This window comes from Phyllostomus discolor, chromosome 4 (genome assembly GCF_004126475.2).
Source record: "Phyllostomus discolor isolate MPI-MPIP mPhyDis1 chromosome 4, mPhyDis1.pri.v3, whole genome shotgun sequence".
Taxonomy (NCBI): domain Eukaryota; kingdom Metazoa; phylum Chordata; class Mammalia; order Chiroptera; family Phyllostomidae; genus Phyllostomus; species Phyllostomus discolor.
Genome location: NC_040906.2, coordinates 164,479,802 through 164,506,871, shown reverse-complemented (window position 1 = coordinate 164,506,871; position 27,070 = coordinate 164,479,802). Strand labels below are relative to the sequence as shown.

Sequence of the window (27,070 nt, the reverse complement as noted above, 5' to 3'; positions counted from 1 at the left end):
GAGTACCCCCACTTACTGGCTAATGTTCACGATGCTTTCCAGAGAGAACACTTTAATAGCCAACTAAAGAAAAATTAAGGAAAAATCTTACACTGCTGAGTTATGGGAGAGAAAACAGATCACCTCTTCAGATCACTCCCATGTGCTCTCCCTGGTGGAGGGGACCGTGGCTGTGGGGGTGGAGGAGGCAGGAGAGACACATTGTGTTGTGCTCAAAATCAGTTCTGGGGCCACCTTTGAGTATGGTGAAGATGTCGCTCACTGGCTCCTCACTAAAGACACTAGACAAGCATTGGTAAAGCATGAACATTTATATTTAATTTACATTTTGACAATTTGCACATAAATAACAACGTAAACCGTATGTAAACACGAGATAGTCTGTCATTCTAGCAAAGAAAAAAAGCCCATCACTTTGGTCAGTTTTAACTTTGAGGAAAAACAAATAAAACCACTGTTGATTGTGGGCTCAACATTTCACATGTGAGAGGCCTGGGAAGGAAAGCCAGACGGAGTAGAGAAGCAGGAAGCCCCGAGCCGCTGTGCAGGCCTTGCTGGGAGTCCTACATATGAGAAGGCAGGGGGGGAGCGAACACAGGGGCACTGGGGACAGAAGAAAGTACTTGGTGGCAATGTCAGTGTGATGATGCTTTGGTTTACCTACAGTTAAGGACTGTGTTGGTCAAACATTGATACATAAAAATTGTCAGTTTTGCTACTTATAGGAACAGATCAATAAGGCTCTTAGGTTTTCCTAGGTTACCTGAAATTTGTTTTTCTCATCTGCAGGTTAACATTAGTTGCCATGAACAAAATGTTCAATACGTATGAACCAGATTGCTTAGTGATAGAGCACCCTACTTAGAAATGAGGGTGAGTAGAGAAGTTTATATGGTAAAGGGGCAGTAATGAATTTTCATTTCCACACCTCAGTGTAACCTCATAATCATCACGTGGCAAAACAAAAGGAACACCATCTTAGGTCATCCTTAACAGTGAGAAAAACAATGTCTTTCTCCCTGGTTGTTATGCAATCCCCACCTTTGCACCAAGGTTTTGGGGTCTCTTACAAGAGTTAGGGGTGCCCAAGCTCACCAATATGATTGTGAGGTCTTCGAGTGTTAAACGAAGTTTCAGAAAGGGTTTTGTTTTCTTTCTTTTTTTTCACCCTTAGGAAAAGTAGGGTTTTTTTTTTTACATGGTTTAGTTCACAATTTAAGTGGTTATAAATATATTATATATACACATGGTACAGTGGTATAAATAGATTTATAAATATACACCCTTCTTTGCTACACCTTGAATGCCGACATGTAACCTTTGGGCTGAGCAGAGTAGAAGACAGGGCAGCTCCGGTTCTACCGTTCTGGAGCGCGCTCCGTTCATCTAGAGTAGCAAACCATGAGATAAGGCATCGTCTCCTGCTCTACTGGACACACGCAATGAGGTAATTGTTGTCGAACGACTTTGCAATGCCCTTTCATCTTCAATTAAATTAACCATAAAATGTAAAAACACAAATACTGAGGACACGCTGAGCTTTACAGAAAGAATACAATTGATGTGTTGGGGATAGGAATGCTCATTACCCGCTTTTACCCCAAGACGAGAATACCCGTTTTTATTTTTGGTTTTTGCTTTTAAAATGTGGCCTGAGCCTTTCTACCTCAAATCCTTCCTGGTAGAGCACCACGTTTGTGCAATTTTGACATAACAATAAAACTCCAACAATGAAAATATGACCCAGACACAAGCCTCCAGATCCCACACACACACTGTGCCTTCGGAAGGGTTTGCAGTGGTTTTAAACATGGCATTTGTCTTCTTCACATTTTCAGTTAATAAGGTGGGATGCAAAAGTCACATCGCCACTCGGGATGGTAACATGACTTTGGGGGTGGGGTGACCCTGGTTTTTTGGAAAGGGAGACAGTTGGCAAAGCCTTGTGACCTTTCTAGTAAATCTGTGGCTGGGAGAAACAAAACTGAACTATCTACAAAAACATACATGATTCCCTTTCTTAGTTATTCTCTTGATGTTATTACTGGGTAATTCTGCACACATACCCCCAAGTTATACAAATGCTGTTCAGACAACATGATCCTATGAATTAACACATCTACTGCATAACTTTGGCAATACCAAAACCTCATTTTCAAACCACGATCACAGAGGGAGGAGGTTGACTGAAGTGATGTATTTGTTCACTGAATCTTAGGGACTTAAGCAGATGTGCAGAACTGTCTACCAAGCATGGCCACGAGACAGAAATATAACATGTACACTCAAATTATAAGGAATTGTTTCCAGTCATTGTAAACGTATTTAATTATTGCTTTTTGAATGATAAATTGTATAATAAATTATGAAGGATTATCATTGAAAAAATAATTATGGCTAGGCAATAGTCTTAGCAATAGGAAGGCTATGCAAACATATTCACAACACAGGTTCAAATATATAGATAGGGTGTAAATAAGTATATATAATATGTATATATATATTGTCTTTGCCTCATTTATGCCCTGAGATTTCAGTAACTTTGGAGTTCCTTCGTTAATTCCAGAGCCACAGGGAAGCCGCCTGCCGCCAGGAGAGCTCTGGGGAACTGGGTTTATGTACAAGTAATTTGCTACAGGCGCCCTGACTCGCCAAGTCTTAAGTTAAGAAACAAAAACAAAACATTTGTTGCTTTCTGAAAATCTTAAGGATCCATGGGTTCGACTGTTTCTTGCTTGACCTTGACAGGCCCCAGAGGTAGTGGGTTGCTGAGAGGCAACTTCATGAGGGACGGGTCGGACGACTCGTACAGGTTGCACCCTGAGAGGAGTCCGTTCCCCAGGTTTCTTTGCAAAGACACTTTCAGGCCAGTTTCTTCTTTCTCCTTCCTGACCACGGCCAGAATTTCTTTCTCGACCGCAGAGATCACATCCATGTTGTCCTCCATGTCCTCGAGCCGGTCGGCATTGTCACTGATGTCAAACTTCTCGATTTCTTCGTTGATTCGGGTCAGGTCCTCCAGAGGCAGCCCTGTGGTGGGGGCCACGGGACAGTTCCCCTTTAGGTGGACCTTGAGGCTGCAGAGATGGATGTAGCTCTTGTGGCAATGGGCACACTTGTGGGGCCGCTCCCGGGTGTGTAGGCGCTTGTGGAGTTTCAGGTGCACGAACTGGGTGAACTTGGCAGGGCACACCTTGCACTGGTAAGGCTTCTCCCCGGAGTGGAGTCGCAGGTGGGTCTTGAGGTTGCTGGTGCTGCTGAATCGCTTGTGGCAAACCTGCAGGGTGGGGAAGGGGGCAGAGAAGGGAGAGAGGGAGGCCAGAAGATTAAGAGTTGCCAGTGGGAAGGGCAAGCTTACAAGCCGACGCCCAGCAACCTGGGAGGCGGGAAGCCTCCCCGTGGCAGCTATGGTGTGGCATTAAGCAAACAGGGCGATGTGGCCACACTGCCCACAAGGTGGTGTTTATTTCCCCTGCCATCTCCCGCCCACTGAAGCCGGCTGTGTCACCATCTCGACTCACAGCAGGCACAGGGCTATCAGCCCGAGGCCCGGTGGAATTCTCGTGCTGGCTAATCCCTGGGCTATAGGACCTGGGGAGGGCAGGCCCTCAGACCTTTCCTACAAGGGTCAAAAGTGCTACCCCCAAAGACTGCCCACCTGGCATTCATGTGGCTTTTCTCCCGTGTGTACCAGGTAGTGTTTCTGCAGGTGGGCGAGCTGAGTAAAGCCTTTGTTGCAAGTCTGACATTTGAAAGGCCGTTCTCCACTGTGCACTCTGAGGTGGACCTGGGAAGAAGCCGCATGTGTTAGCTCTGCTCTCAGTTGTCTGGAAGACCTAACATTTCTGCTCAAGGACTAGGGCGTTTATGATGCAGAGACTTAAGGAAAGCATCAAAATAAAGGCTTTAAACAGAACAAATAAAGCCCTGAGGTTTTCAGAACACTTTGTTTTGTTTGCGCTAAAGAAACAAAAGTCACAGGCCAGCAGGGACTTTCAACTGATCTTCCAGCCCAAACCCCATGTTCTTATTACTCAGAAGAAACTCAGGAGAGGGGAAGTAACTTGTCCAAAGCCACACAGGCAGAAGAGGCAAAAGCAAAGTCAAACCCACATCAACTATTCCCGGCCCGGATCTCACGCTATTGAAAATGAAATTTACAACCTGTGGAAAGTGGGCTGAACATGAAGGTGCATGGGTACTCACAGGGACAGACACTAGCAGACAATCACACCTCTCTACTTCGAGGCTTACCTTCAGATTTGAGAGCTGGCCAAAAGTCTTGGAGCAAACGTTGCATTCATACTTAATCTTGCCATTCTGCTTCTTCAGGGGGTAGGGAAGTGTCTTGTAGCCAGTCATGTTCCTCTTGTTTTTTATGAGACTCATGGCTTCGTCACTGCCGGGGGCTGCCGTCACTGCTGAGGTAGCTTTGGGCTGCACCACGTGTTCTGCCGTGGCAGCCGTGCCCGCAGTGGGAGACCCGCTGGTGGGGCTGCACACCTTGTCCTTCATGCTGGCGGCAGCCCTGGTGAGGGAGAAGGCACTGTGGGGTGCTGGGACCAGCACCTCTCGGGGATGTTCGGGCTGAAGCAACCTGCGAGATCCTTCCGAGGGCAGTGAGCTCGGGAGAGTGGCCGGGTTGAGCGTGGGGTGAGGCAGGTTGCCCCCGCCGAAGAAGTTACTGTAGACGGGGTACAACCGGGGGAAGAGGCCGAAGTTGTTGATGCCGTTGATGCTGTTGATGCTGCCCACGGTGCTCAGGCTGTTACAATTCATGCCGTAGGGGGGTAAGAGGAACTTGGGGTAGTGAGCATTGTAGGAGGGGATGAAGGCTGGTGGGAGGTGGTGGGGAGGCGCGTATCCAGGATAAGAACCCAGACCTTCGGTGCCATAGGGCGCATTCAAGTAGGGGTAAGAGTCTCGATGTTCTTGAGAGCCAGGAGCCAGAGGCGACACGGTGTTCCCTGGGCTGCTGTGAGGGCTGGTGCTTTTGAGGCTTTGGTCGGGGCTGCTTCTTGCCGAGGGACTGGGCGTTGTGGAGGAGGGGAGGGGAGAGTGAGTGATGTACGTGGGCCTCTCCATCCCATAGGCCAGGGATGCTTTCAAAAAGTCTTCCGGTAGAGGGGCCCGGATCGGGTACACGACCCGAGGGTAGAAGGGCATGTCAGGGCTCCCGTTTTTCCTAAAGTTGTCAGCGTCCTTTTCTGAAGTGAGGGGTGAAATGTTCGAACGGTAGAAGTCCTTTCCTTTGGAGGGGTTGGAGTCCAGTTTTAGGATTTCTTTCACACTGTACTTGGGGACATTCTTTGGGCAAAGGTCACTCTTCTCAGTGCTCTGCTGCTTTGGATGGCTCTGTGTTTGTGCTGAAATAAAGAAGAAAGGATGATTACTCAGAGGGGTACGGAGAACTGAAGTGAAATTGCCAAAGCTCTTCTCTCCTTGAGAAAGCCTGAGCACCAGCTGGCCACGAGTGAGAGACACCTGCTTTCTCAACGCCCTCTCATTCTAGAGGGCTTGGGGCCACTCACTCGCAACTGCTCCATTTCCTTCTCAGCAACACGGGGCACTGGCAGCACTGATCAAGCAAACAGGCCGTTTGGATTACTTTGTTTCCACTAGCAAAAATACCGTGTGATGGAAAAGTGCTGTTCAAGCTAGAAGAGGAGAGCTTCCATCCAATGAGGTGGAAAAATACTGGTGTGGGGGGTGTCATAGCTTAAAAGATGTCATTCTGAGGAAATCAGCACACCCTGCAAACTAGATGTGAAAGATTAAGACTCATTTCAAGTAATAAGCAGTCATCAAGTTTTGCCTTCATTCCTGTTCAATGCGAATTTGATAAAACCCTGTTTACACTGCCTGTGCCTAATAGAGAGATGAGACACGTAGATGCCGCCCCTTTCCCTCGATTTGCTGACAACACAAGTATTTCATCAAGGCTTTGTTGGTCTAACCAGGCTCCCAGCAATGCTGTCCTTGGACTCACAAGGCATGACCCAGTCTCTCTGCCAAACCACAACAGGCCCTTCTCGAGCCAGTTCAATTACTTAGAGCACCAAAGAAAACAGGCAGCTAAGATGAAAGCATTTATTCCAAAAGACAGCATATTATGACTTGGTAAACATACTATTCAGGAACAGCAGCAACGAGGACACTTCCAGACTCTTGGGGCCATCGCCAGCCCTACCCCTCCAAACATACGGAACAAACGATGCTTCCAGGGAAACACCAGCCAGAGGAGGGAAAACCAAAAACTCCCTGCTCAACCTTCCTTGGAAATCAAAAGTAAAACAGAAGCTGCTTAGCTGGCGCTCAGGTTTATGGAGAGTGATCTCTTGGACAGGAACACCTGCCCCAGCGGGAGGAGTAGGCGGAAGGCAGCAGCCACTGCTGCGTGTGCAGACACCGGGAGAGGCAGGAGAGGCAGGAGAGCCTTGGCACTGGAGGAGGAAAGGCTTGGGGGATGAGGCTGAAGCCTCTGTAAAAGTATCATTCGTCATCTTTAAAAAAATATATCCCTGTTTGATTCAACTGAGAAAGAACTCCAGAGTTGATATCTGATAGGTCTAGAAATGAACTCTGTGGAGCTCCAGATGCTGAGCTCTTCGAATCCATTCTCTAGGCTGACAGGCTGGAGGGATTCGATTCCAGCTGGAGAGCCCCTCGGAGAATGTTATCTACTGCTGGCTGTTATCAGTCACTCCGGGTGAGCCGGCAGCCCCAGAATAAACACGTGGAGACACTATCAGGGAAGAAGCTGATGGGGGCAGTGATGGAAAGCTTGTTGAGGGAGAAGGATTTCTGAGCCACTAAACCAAAATAAATATCCCCTTATCAGGCCAATATCAGTCTTTCAGTGAGGCCCAGCAGGCAGGAAGTTCAAATTGTCACTTTTGTTTTTTAAAGCTGAAATGGTAAAGGAAGAGGGACAACCAAGTTGGAAAACTGATAGGCACAACGTCTACTTCACAGCCACAGGAAGGAATTTTACAGAGCTTGAAAAAGAATGATTCGGAGGCATCTGCATAGGCCCCCATTTAAAAAAGAAAGATGTTACTCTAATAAAGTGAAAACACAGACACCTCACCATCATAACTTTCTGCCATTTGTACGTGGCAAATTCCACCTAAGTCTCTTAATTTCTCCAGTGGCTTCCATACTTCCTTAATTCTAAAATTCAACAAATTAAAGCTGTAAGCAAGAAGTTTAGGTCCATCCATAGCATCGTCCCATCTACTTAGTTAGATGTTCTTACTAAGTGCTCCAATAATTCGATTATTGAACTGAAACAAAGTTAATGATTGGGCCAACAAACAGGAAAGTTGGAATTCCTCATTTTCTACGCAAAATACTTAGCACAGCGCCCGGCACAAGGCGAATCCACAAAGAATGTCTGCTATCTCTTATGCCTTTGCACAAACAAATTTACATCCGATTCCAACGCAACATCCCGAGGGAAGCATTAACCCCTCCCGAGATGTTCTAAGGGACAACTCATGCGGTCCCCATGAAGGTACATTTTCGAAAATCATCCTTGAGCAGCTGAGTAATCAGTGGAGCTGGTGTCATTTCTGACTCTCCCACTCAGCAGCAGCTTGAGTTAACATGAAAAAGAAAATCAAGATCTGTTTTTGTTCTTAAATCTTAAATGGCTGTAGGCGGACAGAGTCATTTCAAGAGTGAACTGCTTCTGAAGGCTCTGAGTGGCTTAATTATGCCGACTCACATTTTCGATCTATAATAAGAACCCTCACGACTACAAGAAAGAACCTAGAAGTTCTGCAGTAGGCAAAACAAAGTCTGTTTTCAACTGAAACTGAGAAAGCAGATTAACATTTAGAAGTCTATAATTTGGTCAACTGTTTTCTAGATGGGTTAGTTAGGTAGATAGAAAAAAATACCAAAAAAACCTTGGGAGGGGTAGGAGTTAATAATTCCGAGTCCTTTTGTTTTTAAAAAATGCCCATTCGTGATTTCTGGTTACTTATTTTTCTCTGCCTCAGTTTGCTTCTAATCTCTCAACAGTCTACCGGCAGAACCATCACCGCCACTAAAGCCCTCACGGAGATGCTGGCACAGACCTTTCCTGTGCTTGAAGCATGGAAACCCAACACAACTCACTTGCCGACACAATCTACCTGTTAGGCCTGATGAAATAGTGGAAATTTTCCTGATCAGAGTCTCAATCATCAGTTACCACACCTAAGACAAGTGGTTTCACAATCGGCAGTAGGAGTCTTGGCTTAATGTGACTGGTATTGTTAACCCTCATTCTTTACTATGATTACTGGACAATGAAAGGGTATTGGAAATTTAGAAAAAAAATCTGCATAAACAAAAAGGGGCACTTGAGGGAAGAAAGGTGTCATTTCATAGTATACTAGGATGTTGCTTCTGAACACAAAGGATAAGCGCTTGAATCTTAAAACACTGTGCAAAGCTTTTCATTGTGCGAAGCTCAATAAAAATGCAGGACCATTAAACTCTTTCTTTGATTGGCAGAGACTGAGGGATATACACAAAGAAGCTTTTTTGTGGTTGGTGCACAGTCACTGGGGTGCATCCCCTCAAACGGAGTTACTGTTTAAAAAAAAAGAATTCAGAGTCTTTCTCCAAATCCACGAATGAAGAAGCCCAAGGACTGTCAGGAGACCCTCAGAAGCAAGGGACCTGCCATGCCGAGGAGGTTGGGAGAAGCGGCGTATCTCCCCCTGAGATGCCTGCTGGAATGTCAGTTGTCTTTTACCACCAGGCCCTGAGCACTGGGCTCGGCACACACAGGTGGTGAAATAGCTGAATGGCTCTTGGGATGCTTGGCACCAGGGACATGACAGATTCTTGGGAGCAGTGCAGAGAGATGAGGGAAAAGATTGGCCAGGACCTGGTTACACCCCTCCTGCTCGTGTTGGAAGCCAGTTTATTTCCAAACATGCTAAGCCTTCCTCATGAGGCTCACGGGTATGCCATGTACACCTGTGTCTCCATGCATGTGTGTGCGGACCACACATACAAATCTGAAAGGTGATCATGCGGGGGAGATCCTTAATTTTTTATAGCCCTCATTTTTCAGAAAACTACAAGTATAGATCAGGCAGACACTGTGGGATGAGCACTAAATAGCTATAGAGATGAATTACCCCTAAGATAAATTACTGGTTTGTTAACTGGTCCTCCAGTTGAAGTAAAAATTCTAACTTACATTATTATTAACATTCATTCCAAAAGTCTCAAAAACAAAAGTGTTAACTAAAACAATTTAGCCTTCAGATAAAGAAAATGGGAAAACCAATTAACAAATCTGAGTAAAGGGTATCTGGGAATTTTTTGTACTATTCTTGCAACTTCTCCTTAAGTTTGAAATGATTTCAAAACCAAAAGTTACAAAAATGTCAGCATTTAAGTGCTGAAACTTTTAAACCCAAAGGTTTAAAATTTTACTTTAAACATTTAATTTAAAAATGCTTTATTATTTAGTAGTGTAACAGAGAACACACAACCATAGTTGCCACAGGTTGGAATTTTATAGTAATTCTTAAGTCATTCGTAGAGATGACCTGAAAGTGACTGAAATGAAGCAGCTCTTTGCTGAGAGGTGACGACAGCAACTTTAACCAAATAAAAAAAAAGCCTGTAAACTTATGGAATTGAGAATTTGTTAAGATAAAGTGATAAGTGGCTACTATGATAACCGATCAGGCGATAAAGGAAGGAAGCTGAGATATATAAAATCTTGTCATTCATTTAGAATACTATATGAAAAATTATAGCTGTGAGTGTTTCTAGAACCAGTCTCCTACATTCCACATCAGACAGTAACTTAATGACCAAGTGCGCATCTCTACAAGATGTCAGTGCACGTCTGAAGCACCGACAAACACCACAGATAAGGGGGGCTGTACCTCGCAGACTCAGTGTCAGGACCAATCTCTATTTCACTCCTACCTGCCCCCTTTTGGGTAGATTAGAATTGGACATATATTTCTTCTTCACTTTCTGAATTAAACACTCAAAGTAGCTCTTAATATTTTTTAAATCATCATGTTCTATGCTAGGAAACAGGCACTAAAATTCTCCCCCTTCTTCTCAGTGCCTAGTTTAAGCCACCTACTTGGCCCAACAGGTGAAGCCATATAATTAAACAACATGTTATTAGCTCATAGGGGCAGAACCGACATGACTGGCATTTATAATTTTTTTGTTCTATAATCCACTTACTGAGACTCATTGTCAGCTCTCCGGGATAAGGGTAGTGAAGCCTCTCTGCAAAGTCCCGACAATACCACACAAGAAGCTCCTGGTTGGCAGGAATGGGCTTAATGGTATAGAAGTAGATGTTCATCCCGTTCTGACACGCAGCCAGGCTTTGCTCCTGGGCAGAGTGCGCCGGATTCACATAGCGCATCCAGTTGCTCTTCTCCTCATTAAAGCCATCGATGAAGTGGTGAAGCTCCCCTCGGGAAAAGATCTGTCCAAAAGAGAAGACAGACAGGTTGAAGAAAATCAGCCCCCGGCACCTCCACACAGCAAGCACCCTGTGTGATTTCTGGTTCCCTGTCACCTAGTTAGAAAAAGAATCAAATCAGTCTGGCCAGAGTAGTCTTGAATCAGCAGAAATAAGGGCGGAAACAGGTAAGGCACAGTTTGTCAGTTACCTTTCCATTTCAGTTTTTTATCACCTTTTCATGTGGGAAAAATAATAGAAGAATGAAACACAAAATTTCATTTAAGGAGCTAGCTGCCTCAGACCAATCAAACCACCAGAGTTCTTCTTTTGCTACTGCAGCGAATGGCAAACGTGTGATGCTTACTAACTTGAGTTCTGATTATGCTGACTTTTAATGCTTTGAGTCACTGGGTAGAAGACCAACCCGACTGAATACGTCAAACCGAGTCTCTCAACTTTTTCTATGGCCTCTGTACTTGCCATTTCCTACACCCCCGCCCAAGGCTTAAACTATGCAAACATCCTCCACCCCCAAGCCTCTGAGTCCAGAAGTAACACTTGTTCATATGAATACTTGGAACCTTGCCTTTTGGTGGAAGCACTGGGTGGGGCAAAGGTGAACTTCACCTGCCATAACAAAGTGAACACCGGGACAGAAGCCAGAATTTGACAGTCTACTGAGGAGTCACTTTTCCTCTTGATAAACACGTTCAGCCTTGCCAAAGGAGGGGAGAGGGAACCCTCGTATCTGGGAAGAGGTTGGCTGAAACACCGCTCTCAGAGCCATAGGCATGTGTTTCCAGAAAAAGAACAGGAAGACACTATGTGGTTCTTTAAAGGCAACACATAATGAAGAATTCAAAGTCTGCCTCAGAGTAATACGACTTCTGGTTAACAGATGCACTCAGTCCACTCGGGGGGAAAAGGCAGAGGTAAGAACAGGAAAAATTAAAATTTACATTCTTCCTGAAACTACTTCATAAACAATCTTCTTACCCTTCCACAGGAAGTCTTTCTCTCCCACTCTTTTTGAGATGTACCACCTTTTCTTCAGACTTAAGGAATTTCTTTCTACATATACTATCAGTCCCTGGTAATCTGCAACTTGCAGTCTCCACGGAGAAGGGCACGGCTCATGGAATAAATTTCGCTCTAACCGGAGAGCAGGTTATTGCTTTGTTCTTAGTCACATACTTTGCTAGACTATAAATTGATTCTGTATTTCACTCAAACGTTATCAGAGACAAAAAGGAACTCTGTCCCTTTAACACAGGCAGTAAACACCAGAATCACTTTCTTTTAAGAGTAACTTCCTGTAAATTGTGAAGGGGGAAATACATGTGGCTTCATCAAAGCAGCTTGTGAGAGCTTTTGCGGTGTGTTTTGTTAAGAGAAAATGGAACAAGGCTGGGCGAATTTGCTATGAAGAGGGGTTTTCAAGTTTGTTTACTCTGATGTGCAAACTTCCAGGAACATGGGGTTCCATCGCTCTTGCACTCTTCGTTGGGCGGAAACTGCTTTCTAAAGCTACGGGTATGTTGATTCCAGTCAGCCTTCCACAGGCTATGATTTACTGTATCCTCATTTAAAAACAGAAATATCGATGCCATGAAGTCACACACACTCTCTCTCTCACACACCCACAAGAAAATAAAATAATGCATACGTCAAATGAACACTGCTCCCTATCACCTCACTACATTTCCATATATTATCAAGAAGATTAAAAACGTGCTGACTCATAGTACAGTTACAAGAAATGTCACTGGTTTCTCAACTTGAACATCCCTTCTCTTCTTTGACTGTTAATTTGCATGAAACTTTTTCTTTACTCACAACAGATGTTCATATTCCTGCCAGCAAAATCAGGATGCTTTTAACAACATGTGGGAAGTTATCTCCTACAATGTCTTTCGCATGTAAAAGACTAATTCAAATAACTCCTCCCAAGGACGGCATTTCAGTTACCTACAGTGAATCTTTAATGAACCAGGGAGCTGGGACAGAGATAGGTGGTTCTTAGGTATTTCTTGCCCTTGTCAAAATGACCAGGCATTAATGAGACTTATACTAGATTGTCTTAATTCAGACCTGTGACTGCAAGAATACACACCTCTATGGTGCTCCCTTCTGAGAAGATTGTATGGCAATAAAGGCAAAAATGCACTCACTTCCATTTTGCCCATTTTAAGTCATATATTTTAAGCCTGAGAAAGTTGTTAAATAAAAATTGTTAAGCACACAATTCTCAGAGCTCACTTCTGCTTGGAAAATAGAATTACACATTTCTAAAAACACAAACCTTCTTGGCTGAAAGAAAAAACTTCTTTCTCAGGAACAGCTTCTGAATGACCCCCAAGTATATCTTTTATCAAGATACTTGTTCAAAAGGTGTAAGTGTTCTAGGTAAATACTGGCCAAAGTAAGTATTATCCAACTTCTGTTGTTACCATGCAGCTGTTTCTGAAAAGAACTCAAATAATGATTCGCTAATAGTCGTGTACTTTTTATGCAAGTATGCATAAAAAATTACTTTTAAATTTTATGAGAGTATTTTTATTATCTAATTGAGGAAATGACATATCCCACAGAAAGTTTTGGGAACATGGAAAGCAGTTTGATTTTTTTCCTCTGTTCACTTCTAATTTAGGGTCTTTTACTCAAGGATTCCGTCTAATTAGTTCACCTTTGAGGTCTTCTCTAGCCCTGATATGCCAAAGGAAATTGTATTGGCCAGACTTTTTGACTGGATATTATAGGAAAGTTTATCATCTTGCATGATTGTAAGCATTTTCCTGATGTTATGAATGTAATCTGTATACTGTCAGATCCAACCGTTTTATGGTGCAAGTTTAAACAGGATTACTCCTGAGGTCCATCTCCATTCCCCAGTGCTATCTTCTACCTATCCTTCTTTAGTGTCACTTATTTTCAAGGTATTTCATTTATGATTATTCTTCCATTCAATTAACGTTAACTCAGCTAAAAATCAAGATGAGGTGAAATCTAAGGCTTGGTGACTCATTACTACTTCCTTGCAAAGAATGCAAATGAGCCTACCCTTGAGGCAAGTAACAAACTGTTTCCTTTCATCACAAAGCTCAATGAATTGCAAAAATTGAGATTCACATATAGTCCATATCTTCATCCCTAACCACATACACGTTGTGTTTCCAGGACCAAACATCAGGCTGGTTTCATCACACTTGCTTAGAATACGCTGTGTCCGTGGGGATCCTGGATACTTGTGGTGAGGCCCAGTACAAGTTGCAAAAGGAAGTGACCCAGCAATTCTAGCTTAATTTTTTTCTTAATGAATCTGGAAAAATTTTCCATACTTACCCGCCAAAAATATTTCCTGTTGGCATTCTTGGGAACTGTATCATTTGTGTAGATTTCACCTATTAGAGGTCCAAAACGTGTTCCCTTTGGTATGTATTCTTTACTCACAACTCCAATCACCTAAACAAAGTAAAAACATGAAACAATTACTTCAACTGTAAAAGATCAACCAATCTTTTATTTCAATGAATTGATTTGTCAAGTGGTAATGCAACTAACGATGATGAAATTATGATATGGTGCCTATGTAATTAACAATGAGCTTCACCTTAGGGGAAGACCATTTTAAAACTCCCAGATCATTACCAAATACTCAACCAAGCATTAAAATAGTCTATAGGATTATTCTCCACTGACTGAGGGTCCTTTATATTTATTATTACTTTTTATGCTAGGAGAACAGAGGGTGACCATTCTATTTTAGAAGAAGGAATCAGATACTGCAGAATTAGGTGGTCGAGGTTAGACTGTTTCAGCCTCCTCCTAGTTTCCTATTTCTCCTTCTCCCTCAAACCATAAGCACAGTGTACTTGAGGGGAATAAAATAGTTTTAACCTCAGAAACCAAAATAATGCTCTTTGGTTGTTCCACAAAGGCCTAAGGAACCAAAAACCAAACACCATTCTATTTTTTTCAACCCAGATGAGTTTTTTTTTTCATAACTTGTAAGTTCTCTTTATGAGGACAGATCTTTCAAGTAACTTTGTTCTTCTCTAGCATGTTCTACTCAACAGTGGTCAGAAGTCCTCCTTTGAAATGGAGTTTATACCGAGGACAGTTGTGGGTTCTGAGACCTGTGGGTTCTAAGATCTGAGGAAATGACCTTCTCAGACTAGATGTACCACGAATTCTGACTTTGTAGGGCCTTACTTAAGAAACATGTCAACTATGCCAGTTCCTCCTTGATCGTAAATTTCTTTAAGATGGGGGTGAAAAAAAAAAATCACCAACCGCGAATCAGGAAGCAATTCATCACTATTGAAAAAAACTCCTCCACAAAGTAGTCCTTTATACTTTGCAGTTGCAGCTTTGTTTTGGTTTTTATTCACTCAATTTTCCATTTTTATTTTCTTCTCATCCAAAAGAGCCTACAAATTAGTTACTAAATACCACACCAAGTGGACCAAGAGAGGAGGTAAAGACAATATTTCTTTCCAGTTTTTATCTGATGGTTCCTGTGTAACTGTGTACCCGAAATGGTAGGCCCAAATATATAAATCAATAAATGTTCACAGTGGAATATACAATTTGGGTTATGATATGTACTGACACTTCATTAAGTTATGTCAAGAATTCAAACCTGTTTAAATGCATATAGAATAAACATACCTATAAGTTAGGGGTACACTAGTTTTTCTCATATACATTACTCATGAGCAAATAATTAAAAAAAGATTTATTATTCAACATACAAGCCAATGGAACATACCCAGACTGGAAAGACAGAAAAAATTTTTTTTTCTATACCTAACACAAGTTGAAACAAGGTTGGTGAACTGGAGTGCTATTTTTAGTCTTTTATGAATTTCTGGCAGACAGGTGAAAAAAGCAGATGTTCATTTCACCCTCTTCCTCTGCCTTCATTTACATCTATCTGCCTTTTCAATAACAGTTTGGCATTATTGGTATTTGTTGGCAGTACAGCTACTGGGGACAGGAGCACCTCAGAACCGTCCCCAGATAAAAATACATACTGAAGCTGAAGTGCACGTACCTGTTCAGAGGCTCATTGTTTATGACATGCTGCTGAACCTAACTAATTTGAAAAATTCAGGGAATTGACCTTTCTGGCACGCAAATCATTTGGCATTCATCTCTGCATGATTATTCCATGATATTAAAATGACACACAGGAAAAACAAATAATGCCATTTGTTGGTGAGCCAATAATTAGCAGTTGATATTTTCAACATATCCACTTTAAAGCAGTAATTTTAGGAAAGGCACTCAACTGGTTCATCAACTTTGTTTTAAATTACAGTCTCCTGCAGACAGTGTCTTAGGAGTCAGAGCCTGATTGCCAACAAGTAGCATTACATTGAGGTCAGGGTTTTCCTTCCGATTGCCATTCTTTTAACCACAGGTCTCTTGGTTTTCAGGTACCAATCTTACATCAGAAAAACACACAACATTTTCTTATGTCCAAAAGAGATCAACTAGAAATTTGTAGAAGACACAGGCCACCCAACCCCTATTTCAGCAATATGGGCAAATCACTGGGGAAGCTCTAAGGCACTATTGGAAGTAACCCATCCCATCTATAATCTTACAAATGCAATAGAGCAGGTAGGACAGAACAACTGGAAAGGAGTGTGGTGAGACAGAGAGATCAATGAAAATCCTTAAGCCCCAAATAAATGAAAGCACCTCAATATTAGATTATCTTTAAAAGTGGGACAGAACCTTAATATTTTAATATCTTATACACAAAGCTATAGGATGCATACAAACTCATACATATGGATAAATAGACACAAAATCACAGAATTTTTAGCTGGGAAGGAACTATGTATCTAATGTCATCTCTATCCATTCCCAGTCCAGTACTCTAATGTACAATAAACAGCTTCATCTCAAGTTCATGTCTGAGACTTTATTCAAAGAGGACATTAAGAGCCGCAACTCTACGGTTACAGTGCTCAGCCAGGTAGCTGTGAAGGGGAGCAGGAACCAGAGTTTTTTTAATGGGAAATGGAAGGTCACAGTTCTCCCTCTGGCCCTAGAAAGATCCAGCTAGACATGAATCTTAGCCAACAACAATCTATCCTTGGAGACTTAGTTCATGATACAGAGGAACCTAGTGTGTGCCCTAGATTTCACAGCACTGAAGAGACTAAGAATGTGTTCACCTAGCTCAGGAAGGAAACTTCACTGGAACTGACCAGGGTCCTAAAGCATTTCTGCTGGGGACAGGCTGCTGTGTGCCTTCTATAAACCTAACAGCGAGAGAACACTGGCCTCAACACTTCTTGCCCCCAGAAGCTCTTCAGTGTCATGGTTCTATGCAGAGCCGACCCCTCCACCACAGGAGCAGACCTGTCTCTGTCAGCGGTCTCATTTACAGAACACACCCTGAGGTCTGTGGCTTCTAGACAAAATGAAGATTTCCCAACTTAGGATGGATTGGAGGGTGTGTGAAATAAAAGTCTAATAGCAAAAAGAATGTAAGTTCTTTGTTTGTTGGCTATTAAAGCAATTTCTTCCTGTAGGGAGTATTTAGACACACACACAGTAGTGGGTTTTAACCAGAAACATCATTTAGGTCTACATGTGATTATTGAGCACCCTCACCCCAGATTACATTAATATCATTTTAATTACTAGTGATCTCCCCCCTCTCCCCCGCCCCCCCTGTGTCCCATAAAATGCTTCATTCGATTACAATTATAAGGATTATCTGCACTGAGATGACTAGAACTCTGTCATGGACCAAGACTTCAGCCTGTAATGCACCCCATTTTTAAAAAAGGGGTGGAGTGAAAGGAGATGTTTTTGGAAGGTTTCCTCCTTAATTATCTCTGTATTAAAGGAAATGTGGTAATGCCTCAGTACGTTGTCTCCCAAATAAAAGGGAGTAGGAAGAAAAGGGAATTGCACATTGTGGCAAGATACTTTTTACAGATGGCTTGAGTTAACAATAGACTTCAATCAAAGTGGACCCTGAGCGAGTCCCCCTCATCTGTCTGATGTTTATCACCACACGACACTGGGGGGTCACAGGCTCAGAGTCACAGCACTTCTAGAATGCAAGCCACTTCAGGTCAGGGTACCGCTTCTCAAATACAAGTGCTTAAATGGATCTTTCTGTATTCAAATATTCATAGAAAATTATTTCAGGAGGACAAGGGGAAAATCCCCCTAAAAGAATAATGCATCAGTTAAAAAAGTTTTAAAAGTTTTGAATAGTATGTCTATATTTGGTTTGAGTTCTGGAAATAGGAAGTAAGAACAGTCTCATTAAAGGTGCAGAATGATTCTAAACCAAATCTAAAAATGAGGGTCAAGATCAGAAATACGGTTTGTATGTTTTGTTTTTAAACCAAAAGAAAAAAAAAGGTGCTGACACATTGCACAAATTCATAATGAAAAATGGTCCTGTTCTTCAAAAAACCCCCAGCATGTCAGCACAACAGCACACAGTGTAACATCTTCTGCTACTTAAATGAAAACATTTAAAGAAGGGCAAGGTAAATCAGTCAAAGGAAAACTACATGTACAAAAGCTTTTTTTTTTTTTTGCCTATTTCCACAGCTTGTGGGACTAACTGAACAATGATAATGTAAACAGCTCATTAACCCTGAAAGTCTCTGGGCGAGCACCCACATCCACAGCCCTCTTCACCGCCTCAAGGGAGCGGTTTTCTCCCAAAGTTTGGAAAGGAAGGGAGAAGCAGAAAAACGGGTATGAATTCCAGAGTAAGCCTCAGACAGTTATTACAGTACATTTAAGTTGGTTTCCTGGTTGCTTTTAAGATTAGGAACTGAAGATGTAAGATTTTAGTCAAGTGTTTCAGTTAAATAAAATACAGGAAAATAGAGTGAGAGACCCTGATCTCTTATTTAGTTTAGTTTTGAAGGACCCTCTTAAGGAATACAGGCACTGCATGTTTTTGTGTGTGCTGAGCATACTGAAATAGGGAGTTATATGTTCAGAGAAAAAAGAACTAAACAAGCTTAATGAGGGATCGGTCTGAAATAGGTTCAGACTATAAATAAAACCACAGTGACACCAAGAGGGGCCAGTGTAGCATAATCAAGAAGCACTCACTGGTTGGGGAAGTCAGAAGGACTTTGCTCTCTCTAAGTCTTGGCTCTGGTTTTAACTTTATACTTTAGGTAAGTGACCCTCTTTCTCAACCTTGGACTACATGATTTAAGGGCATTACTAAATTTATCTGTATGGTTTTAAGTTGAATGACCAAAGTGGAAAGACTTAAGCTCTGTGATGAAATGAGGATAAGAGCACTATAGAATTAAAAGGCAAAGATGACCCATGGAATAGAGATTTATTTCAGTCTTAATGGGCTGCACAGGCCAATACAGCACAAATGAAGGCAGGAATTGATCAATGTTTGGTCGAATCTGATACGGGGAAAAAACATACTGCACCTTTAAAGTCACAGCCAAACCTTAAATACCCAGACAAATCCTGCATTGATTCCAGGGGCCACATATTAAGAGACTTTCTATTGAGAAGAGTGTTATTTGAAGAAAGAGGTATAATTAAGGCTGACCTCTGGGGTTACATTTTTAGTAATGTTCGCATACAGCTACAATTTAAATTTTGCTTTTTATAAAATCTGTCTCCATTCTCCCAGCAGGGGGGAAAAGGGTTGCTTTTTAGTGAAACTCAAAGTAGAGCTGCTCTATTTAATTTTAGACAACTGTGTCTCCCCCTTACCAAAAACACTGGACTCAGACACAAACAGGAAAGAGACAAAGTATTTCCCAAACAGGCTCCCTGGATCCCTCAAATGCTGTTCCTCTGAAAAGGAAGAGAGTAATTTGCCATGGCTATCATGAATAGTCCCAGTATCAAATTATGGGTCCCTACAGCAAAGGATCCCCTTTTCACTGCTCTCTGAAGGCGGTAATAGAATTGACAGTGGCTTGTGGTCATGCTGGTGGTGGGAAGTCTGTTGAGCTCTCGATTCCTACAACTCAGCCCAGTACACTAGTGAGAGCAACTGCGGTAGCTGAACGCTCAAAACAAGAGGTGGTTCTGCAAGTTATTTCACAGCTAAACATCACGCCTAACTATAATCGTTATATAAAAGGGTAAACACAAATCCTTTGCTCATTCCAAGTTGGGGTTTTCGGCCCCTTTGAAACAACAAAGAGTGTACCCACTTCAGAGGCCAGTAGGAATCAGCCAACCAGCCCGGCCAGAGCCAAGGAGCTGCCTCAGATAAACAGTGGTGAGCTCTGAAGTCATCCGGACAGAGGACACTTTTACATGACCCTCTCCTTGGTTTATGCCATCACTTCAGTTCATAAACACCTCAGGGTTTTGAGAATAATTTTAGAAACCCAGCCAATAAAGCTGGCTCGTTAAAAAGAATAAAGCCATCTAATGACCCAAAGGAGACAAAAGAAACATGAAAACTCTTTTCTAAAAAAGAATGTTCTCCTTCCAAAGCTACTGTACACCACCTGGGGGACTAGGGCCGGGTGGCTAAGTGGCCAGCGGCTTTCTCCAAGCTCGCTGACAATTCCGTCCACCCCGTGCTGCAGCTGGGCTTTGCCAAGACATGTCAGCTTGCCAAAAGGTTTAACTGTTTGCTAATTACTGTGGAACAGTGGAGGGCTGAGGAAGTGGGCCCGGAATGACTTGGGGAAAGAGAAAGCAATGAAAGATATGAAGCAAGCGATCAATTATTGACTGGTACTCACAGATCCTCATGGATATAGGAGGCCTCAAGGGCAGGTAGACAGACTTGGCACCAGAGGCCCATCTTCCTCAGCAGTAAACCAGCGACTTACCTCTTTGCTGTTTGTGGCATATTTGAAAAGCAGATTCCTGGGTAAAGATGCCTCTGCCTGAACCGAAGTCCCTCCGTCAGCTCCAGAATCCCAGGGGTGATCATTCACAATGTATGTACACTTCTCTGCAAACTCAGCCTCTGTCCACAGAGTCATATCCACGTCCTCCATGTCCATTTTCATGGTCCCCTCGGTCCCCTCTGCCAACCCGTGAAACCTCACAGCGCTGGAGCTACACTTTGGGGCAGCCTGGAAGAGAAGGGCAAGGCCTTTAATCCCCATTGTCCTGTGGCTCCCTCTGAGAGGCTATGACTAATACAGTAGTCTGAAGAGTTTAAAAGCAGATGTGGAGTGCTTGGTACAGTTGAATAAGAGCCAAAAAGCAGTATAAAGAAGATTGCCTTGAAGAAGCAGGGTTTTAGAACGCTACTAGAAGTTAAAAAAAAAAAAGAAGAAGAATGTGGCAACTTGATTGGGTTAAAAAAAAAAAAGAATCACCTCTGAACAATTCCTGGCTTTACCTCTCACGGCTGAAAAATGTTGTGGGCGCTCAGTCCTGAGTCCCAGAACGCCTGGGGTCATGGCTGCCAGACCCTTAGTGCTGTGGAAAAGCTGCCTCAGAAAAGTGTCACAAACAAGGAGAGGAAGAGGAAGGAGCTCTGTCTGCCTGTGAATGAAGCTAAAAATGGAAAGCGCGTGTGGTGCGGGAGCGGAACCCAGCCTGCCTTTTCCAAATGGGGAAGACTGAACTTTCCCACCAGCTCCCGATGCAAAACAACTTTCAAAACAACTTGCCCACCCCCTCCACCCCCCCCCCCAACCCTTTGCTGCATGCTCTCTTTCATCCTCTCAAGTCTGGAAAAGATTGCATCCTGCCAGCATCATCGAGGTGCAGCTTTCAAAATTGTTCGGACCACAGAAAAGAGGAGGAAAAATGGGTGAGGGAGCAAATCGCTCCACAGCGTCTTTTGACTTGTGGGCATCTCACGCCAAATTGAAAAGGCAAAAACAAAACATAAAACTGTTCAACAGAATTCCCGAAAGAGAATTCCTTCAGGAGCCCTCAGCTACAAATAGCACTTTCCATTTAAATCTGAAAGTGTATAAATTCCCAGAAGTCACGGATATGCTACAGTTTACTGTAACTAAAGTTATAACAAATAGAGAAGACTCAGAGGACTCGCTCTGCTTCCACTTGTAAGTGGGTACAGATCTTCCCAAAAGTCTCCCCTCACCGGCAGATACAGCGTTTTCCAGCGAGGAAAGAAGGTAAACAACTTCTGCGACATTTTCCCATATAAACGTGCTTGATAGAGGGACGTGGGTATCATCTCCATGTCCGAACGTGTCCCCCTTACACTGTACACATAACAACACTGTGTAAGTCCTTCAGGGTGGCTTCCACATTCTTTTAGCTCTTCCTTAAACATGATGCTTTTTTTAAAAAAAAAGTAGCGAAGTTGTCTTTCCCTCAGTTACGATTTAAATACTCTGCTTATTTTTATTTAGTTGCAATATGTACCGTCGTGATGCCAAATAAATGTTAAAATAAAATAAAACTTAAAAATTACAACAGCCCATGATAATTACTTTGTTTGATGGGAGCGGGCAGAAGCCACTACTGAAATTTCAGTGAATTGACAATTATGCCTAGAACTGAAAGGGTTAATGATTCATAAGGAAAAAGTCTTATAAATGTTTGACAGTTCTAAGTGCCTTAAAGCAGAAGCCTTTCTGGTTTCTACTGCGACTACGTTAGCCCAAAAAAAAAAAGTTTTCAGTTTTCAGATCAATTTCAGATTTACCAAGAAGATCAAGTTCCTTACCAAGGTCGTACCCACACGTTTTTCCAAGCAAATATCCAACATCGGAGATAAATATGGCTCATCTCTCTACACAGTCCACATTTCCTCCGCGGCCCCTCGCGGGCTGGGGACTGACGCGCGCCTCGGCGGTTCTCTGCTGATCCACGGCCGCTCGGCGCCCGCGTCCCGGCTCTGGGCGGCTGCGGCGGACAGGTGCTGCGCGCTGCTCTGCCTCTCCGCAGCACTGGAGGGCCGAGTGTCACGGCAGCACTTTCAGTCTGTGTTAACCAGCGCGGCGGCTGCTCTCCCCTCCCAGCTGCAGATTTCCCATTTGTCTGATTGACTCAACACCAGCGCCTGAAGTGGGGGCGTGGCCTCACCTGGACCAGCGCAGCCCAGCCCAGCCCAGTGCTTTCCCCCGATCCCGAGCCTCGACAGCTTCCTCTCTTCGCGTGTGAATTTCAACGTTCACTTTAAATCTTCCTGCTTCCCTTTGAAAGCACTTAACCTCAACGTTGACTGGGGCTGTACTGTATTCTAAACACTCCAGACCACCCTCCTTCCTGCTGCGGCTTTTTCAGGGGGCGCACATTCCTTAAATTAAGGGAAACCTAAAAATTACCTAAAAGTTTTGTAGTTCCTCGGCTCAAATTCACAGTTACAGACTACACAAAACTTACCTGAAAAGACCAAGTGAAATTATTTTTGCATCTAATGTAACAAAATGTAGCCCTCTAGTCCTCAGGCTATCGCCTATGAAATACACGTTTTCTCTCTCTCTCTCTCTCTCTCTCTCTCTCTCTCTCACACACACACACACGCACAGACCTGTAAGCTTCCATTTCTCCTGCTAACATGTGTTCAGATTTGGAAGGACTAACTTCCCTCTTTCAACTATTTAGTAAATAGGGAAATAGGAAAAAGTTATCATCCTACGGCTTAACATTTCTTTGCCTTTTCTTCCCCCCTCAAACCCACAGACAGACTTCCGAGAAGTGTGTAAGTATGTACTGCATTAATCGCTTTCCAGTTAAAGGGAACGCTGAACTGGTCACTCCAAGTGGAGGGCAGACAGAGGCAGTAATTAGTGGGGCTCGCTCTGAGCCCTGTCATTCTGAGCCCTGTCCGGCTTTTCCTCCAGCCCCAGTCAGTCCTTTGTTGAAGGAAGGACATCCTGTGATGATGGCATACAATGTCCTGTTTGTTTATTATTAAGAGCGTAGACCTTGCATTCCTGCTTCTCATTACAAAACAAACCAGATGCTTTACTTCCTTCAATGGTCTTGTGCCTTCAGCAAGGAATCCTCTAATTCAGAGAAACAATGATGCAAAGGGTCCATTTACAGCAGGCACCCCTCTGCAATCCCTGTTTAGATCACGACACAAGTCTCCCACTTTTCCTGCTTGCCTCACATAGGTGGTTGTTTTTAACATCATCTCTCCTTCCACCACAGGCTGCAATGTCTTTTCTAACATTTTGAATACACGTGTGCATACACACCCACATCCCAACACACGCACACACACCCACATACACACACCCAGTCCCAACATAATAATATCAACTTAGTCATCCGATGAAGTGGACATCTGAGTATTTGTTTACAGGAAGAAACAAAACCAAGCAAAACAAAACCCCAACTCAATCATAAAAGCATGTCTGTTTATCTTTAAAATTTCTCTTTCTCAGGATGCTTTTCTAGAATTTTGGGGAGGGGATGGGTGGGAGGCAAAAGAGTATGTGCCAGGAAATGTTTTTTGTGTCTAAGGTCCTTCCACAATCTCTGCAGTACAGAACAATTAAATTCCCACTAGGGGACATAAGTAACTCACTCTCTGCTTACAGCCTGGTGACCTGTTATTGCATAGAATGCCAGAGGGGACGCTAACACCAAGAGGAAACAGGACTTTCAGTTGGCAGATGTGTAAAACTGAATGAACAGTTCCCGAGAGTTCTCAGAAAGCTCCAAGATGATAATTAAACAAGAGAAATCCAGGCTTCTTGAGAGGATTTACTAACTGATGCTGAGTCAGCGCCACAATGGACAGAAAAACAATGTAGTCATACTGAAGGCCGCACTGCTGTTTAAACAGTCTTGCCGGCAGATGTTAAAGAGCATCTCACTTCCCTTTTAGAATCAAACTTAGTTTTTAGGCCACATATACCAAGCAAGCACTGGTGATTCAACCATGAAGGAGTAGGGGAATAGGCAAAAAGTTGGATATTTGAGGTGGGAAGAGGCTATTTTAAGCCAAATATTTACTTTAATGACTGGAAGATGCCAGTGAATCAACTCACTGTTAATTAATATCAGCCTGCACTCACCTTCAGAGGTGGTGAAATGGGCTTGAGTCTAGGGAGGATGCAAACTTCAAATACCAGTGTGGGGCTTAGCCAGGCAACCCTAAAATTAGTTCCAGGTGCTCGGGCTGAGCGGGAGAAGGCCACGAGTGGAACCTTAAGGAAAGTAAACTTTGAGACACAGAGTGTTGGATTATAAAATTCTTCAAGTGTTCGCTTCTTGTCTAAAATAATACAAGCCCTCCCCCTGCCACATCAAATCATTTTTTAATTGCAATTATAACACTCAAGGATAGGCATTAATATAAACTAAAATGAAAGATGCAAAAAAGGAAGCAGGAATAAAGGAAAGGAAGCCTGCCCCATAATAAGGAAAAGTCTGTTCATGTAGTCAAATTTAGGTATTGTCCAGCACAAAAACGGTAAAGGGGAAGGAGAGGGGGTGACCTTCTGAACTTTACTCACCCTTCTAGAAGGCCCAAGCACCACACTCAGAATGCTGACTAAAGCGGGGAGATGCTGTACTGCTGTGGCTAGCTATGCAGACAGAGCTCTCTGAGATTGCCACTGTCTGGAGTCTCAAGTCTCAAAATGTTTGTTTTCAAGTAATGATTTGGTACCTTTTCAGTCACTGTATTACTCCCCTCCCTGTCAGAACACCAGAGGAAACCCCCCACCTCAGTCACCTTTATTAATCAGCATTTCTCAGGCAGAGTCCTCTCGTTAAGAGTGCTCCTAATAGCACCAAATCATGAATGGTCCAAATAGCTGGGCTTTCAGGACCCCCACCTATCTGTTCTCTTTGACGGCATCACCCCAACAGCTCAACCAGCCCTTGTCGCTCAGTGTCAGCTACCGGTCCTGGCCAGCCCTGTTGGGAATGGCGATGCGGGGCCAGATGACCATAGGAGAAGACCGTTGCAGAATAAAAGGAGAGATTGAGTATAAAATCTGGAGATCTGACTTCACTTGGAGGAAAAAAAAGATTATTTTTTTCCTAAGGAAAGTAAAAAATGGGATAAAATGTGCTCAAGATGAAACGTGTTTTCATTTTCTAATTCAACTCCTGCTATACCCAAACAAGGTCAATGACAGACTAACCACATCAAGAGAACACCCCCCACCCTCTTCTCCCCACTCCCTACCCACCCACCCACCCTCACCCCCCACACCCATTTCCCACTTCCTGTAAGCTAGGCATCTTCATGCTGGTAAACATTTGGGGACCAACTGCAAGCCTGAGCTCTAAAAGAGGGGCACCAGGGCTTTGAAGCCCTCCCACATGTCTCAAAGCCAGGCTGAGAACGAGAGGGACACTTGGTTTTTAAACTTTAACAGCCTTTTGAACTCAAATCATTGGGCTCTGCTTCCTGGCTGCCTTCCTTTTCTAAAGCCAGACAAGAAGAGCAAGTATGTGTGAGTGACAGAGAATGTATGTATGACACATGCTATGTTACAATGCAGTGTGTGTGTCATTCGTGTGATATGTGTATGATATGTTTCAGTGTGTTGCATCAATTTAAAAATAGCACAAGGCTTCCTTCTGGCGACACAGCTCTCCACCCCCACACTTTGGACACACACATCCAGGGCCTAAACCTTGGGATGGCGATCCTAGGGGGCTGTGGGTGTTTTGAAATGAGGTCAGTGTTTTGACTTCCTAAACGAGGGAAATTAAAACTGAGTAAATTAAAGAACCCCTCCCTAGGAACCAAGATCTTGAGGTGCCATCCAGAGGACTTTATAAACCCACACAATGTCTGGGGTCTCAGCATTTCCCAGACCACCTGTTATCACCACACGTAAGTGTCTTTTTCCCCCTAACCTTCAGACTGCCAGTTGTATTTCTATCGAATCATTTATAGCTTTTTAAAAGTTTCACTGAGTTTGGCATCCACCAACTTAATAAATAACAACAAAAATTAGAATCACTTCTGTATGAAATGTGGGGAAACCAAGATAGGTTTCCAATGCTTCTTCTTCTTCTTCTTCCTAATTATGTTTTTTTATTTCTGTGAATATTCAGAGAAGAGAGATTCAAATTTCTGAAAAGGCTGTGGGGAAAGGACATGAGAAGGCAGATCATTTCTGAACCCAGAAAACATTTCTTACTTGTACATCAGTGGGAAAAAGGAAGAAGTCCAAACTAACTAACAGCAGACAAAACATGGACAGTTAAGTAATAGGGAAAGAGAGCAACAGGAAAGGTGTGCATTCCGGAACTCGGCTCCCTCGTCCCTCTTCCCTTCATTCAGGGAAAAGAGAGAGGAGCTTCCACACAACAGAAGGAAGATGGGGCACATGTGAGTTTCTCTTACCTTTGGGGGTGGGGTGGGGTGGGGTGGGGTGGGGAGGAGAGACCACACCGAAAGGGGGGAGAACTCAGGTGGAAGTAAAGAGGGAGGTGGTAGCTAGGAGCACTTTACTAGAGGGGAGAGAGGGGCAAGTTGGCTTAAAAACAAAGGTGGGCCCGAGAGGCTTGGTGAGGCAGGGAGAGCCTGTGTGGGCAGGGGCAGGACCAGGTGCCCCGCCGCTGGGCCAGCTGCGTCCCTGGGACCGCAGAATGTTAAACAAAGGATCAGCAAAGACATGGTTCTCAAATATGAGACTGACCATTTCAAGATCGCAGGGGCTTGATTTTTATGTGCCAGGTTGAGTTTGAAGAGCAGACAGAATAAAGGTTAACAGTTGA

At 43.4% G+C, this 27,070-nt stretch overlaps 1 protein-coding gene across 3 annotated transcripts; it reads right to left on the bottom strand.

The window, feature by feature from the left end:
* Positions 1–295: 295 nt before the first annotated feature.
* Positions 296–22,711, bottom strand: PRDM1 (PR/SET domain 1). 3 transcript variants are annotated; one of them, XM_028510457.2, is made up of 7 exons: positions 22,098–22,705; positions 20,272–20,520; positions 13,790–13,909; positions 10,219–10,468; positions 4,255–5,366; positions 3,659–3,787; positions 296–3,277 (listed from the first exon to the last, which is right to left on the bottom strand). In XM_028510457.2, the coding sequence occupies exons 1-7, from the start codon at positions 22,137–22,139 to the stop codon at positions 2,705–2,707; spliced, it is 2,475 nt and encodes an 824-aa protein (XP_028366258.1). In that variant the 5' UTR covers positions 22,140–22,705; the 3' UTR covers positions 296–2,704. The 3 variants fall into 3 exon arrangements, with proteins under 3 accessions (XP_028366258.1, XP_035880423.1, XP_035880424.1); XM_036024530.1 differs by lacking the exon at positions 22,098–22,705 and adding an exon at positions 20,793–20,990; XM_036024531.1 differs by lacking the exon at positions 3,659–3,787 and having other exon boundaries at positions 22,098–22,711.
* Between the last annotated feature and the right edge of the window lie 4,359 nt (positions 22,712–27,070).